This window comes from Myotis lucifugus, unplaced genomic scaffold (genome assembly GCF_000147115.1).
Source record: "Myotis lucifugus unplaced genomic scaffold, Myoluc2.0 scaffold_435, whole genome shotgun sequence".
Taxonomy (NCBI): Eukaryota; Metazoa; Chordata; class Mammalia; order Chiroptera; family Vespertilionidae; genus Myotis; species Myotis lucifugus.
The window spans coordinates 716850-718416 of record NW_005871483.1 but is presented as its reverse complement, the minus strand read 5'-3'; the positions used below and the strand labels follow the sequence as shown (position 1 = coordinate 718416).

At 55.1% G+C, this 1567-nt stretch overlaps 1 protein-coding gene across 1 annotated transcript in view; it reads left to right on the top strand.

Annotated features, from left to right (window-relative positions):
• Positions 1 to 1567, top strand: part of CACNA1G (calcium voltage-gated channel subunit alpha1 G) — a 57890-nt gene that overhangs the window by 52126 nt on the left and 4197 nt on the right. Inside the window, 1 exon segment of the mRNA XM_023744210.1 lies at positions 681 to 815. Within this exon segment, the coding sequence (XP_023599978.1) occupies positions 681 to 815 (135 nt within the window).

The following is a 1567-nucleotide window of genomic DNA, read 5'->3' as shown; positions in this document are numbered from 1 at the left end:
GCCCCCAGTGGTTTCCAGGTGAGACAGCCCGCTGGTGAGGCGGCCCACCCAGGTGTGTCCAGTGCAGGCTGGCAAGAGAGGAGCTTCTCCCGGAGCCCAACCCATCCCAGCAGGCGGGAGGGGAGAAGCCGGATTCCGGGGGGCAGCCCAAGTCCACCCAGGTTTTTGGAAGCGGAGAGAATAGGCAGAAAGCAGTCATCAGTTCGGCGGTTTTTTCCCCAGCACCCCCCCCCCCCCACGCCGCCGCTGTCTGTGCTGAGGGCAGAGAGGCACGTTGCTGGCCTTTCTGCATTTTTCCCCTGGAATCTTCATGAGAGTCTAAAGCCCTCCCCATCCTGCTCCCTCCCTGAGGGGGGGGGGCGGCTGTTAGGTTCCTGGGGTATCTCTAGAATACGTTTCTGTGTCTCCTGCTTTGTCATTGTTTGCTCTGGCTCTTAAGCTCTCCCCCAACTTCTCTTTACAAACGGTGGTTTTACTCATATCTACACCCGGGGGGGGGGGGGGGGCGGAGCTGTCAGTTGACTCGGGAAGCCGGTGGGGAGAGAGAAGGGAGGCCCCTTTCCCTGTGCTTCGTGGAAAGGGGGCAGAGGGGCTCTGTGTACGTGCGTGTGCGTTGCATGTGTGTGCGTGAGTGCTCTCCGTCCTGGTTTCTCATGCCTGCTCATCTCTCTCCCGTCTAGATCCCTCTAGCTGAGATGGAGGCTCTGTCTCTGACGTCAGAGATTGTGTCTGAACCGTCCTGCTCTCTAGCTCTGACGGATGACTCTTTGCCTGATGACACTCACACACTCTTACTTAGTGCCCCGGAGAGCAATGTACATGCACAGCCCCTCACTGCTCCCCCAGCCTCCCCGGGGGCTGGGCTGGCTGCCGGGCTCCAGATCCCTGCCCCCTCCCCTGTCACGGCCCCAGGGCCCCACGCAGAGGCACAGGCACAGGCACAACCGCAGGCACTCGGTGCCCCAGGCTTTGTTAGGGCTCTCGGGTCCCCCACTGTGGACAAAGAAATGAGATCATATGAAATCGGGGCCTCCCCCAGAAGGGCCCAGGGGCTGCAGTTGTGAAAGGGTTAATCCGGACCCACAGGAGTGACACAGCCCAAAGCAGAGGTGGCATCAGGCAGCTGACCAAAGGGCCTGCCTCGATGCAGAACCAGCCTCCGAGTTTGGAGCCCTGTGCCAGCCAGCCCTGCCCCTGGCTGAACCACACCTGCTTCTTCCTGATTTATGGTGTACTCCAGTTGATATTATACACTGTTTGACTTAACACAGTACTTAGTTACTTAGTATTAATTTCCTTAGAACTAATTTAGCACCTGGCTAATATTCCCTCGTACTATGTGTTAACTATTACTGAACCATTTCTCTTTTGTAGGATGTTCCCAGTTTAGAAAAAGGGGTATATTTTTATTTTTTACTATTCTGGGTTTAATTTTCAACTCAAAAAGTGCCCTGGCATTTTAGAAATTGAGGCATGACCTTTTCTCCCCTCATTATGTTCATGAGGCCTAATTCAAGCTCCGTATATGTGATATGTATCAACGTTTTCAAAAGTCCATTCCTAAAGG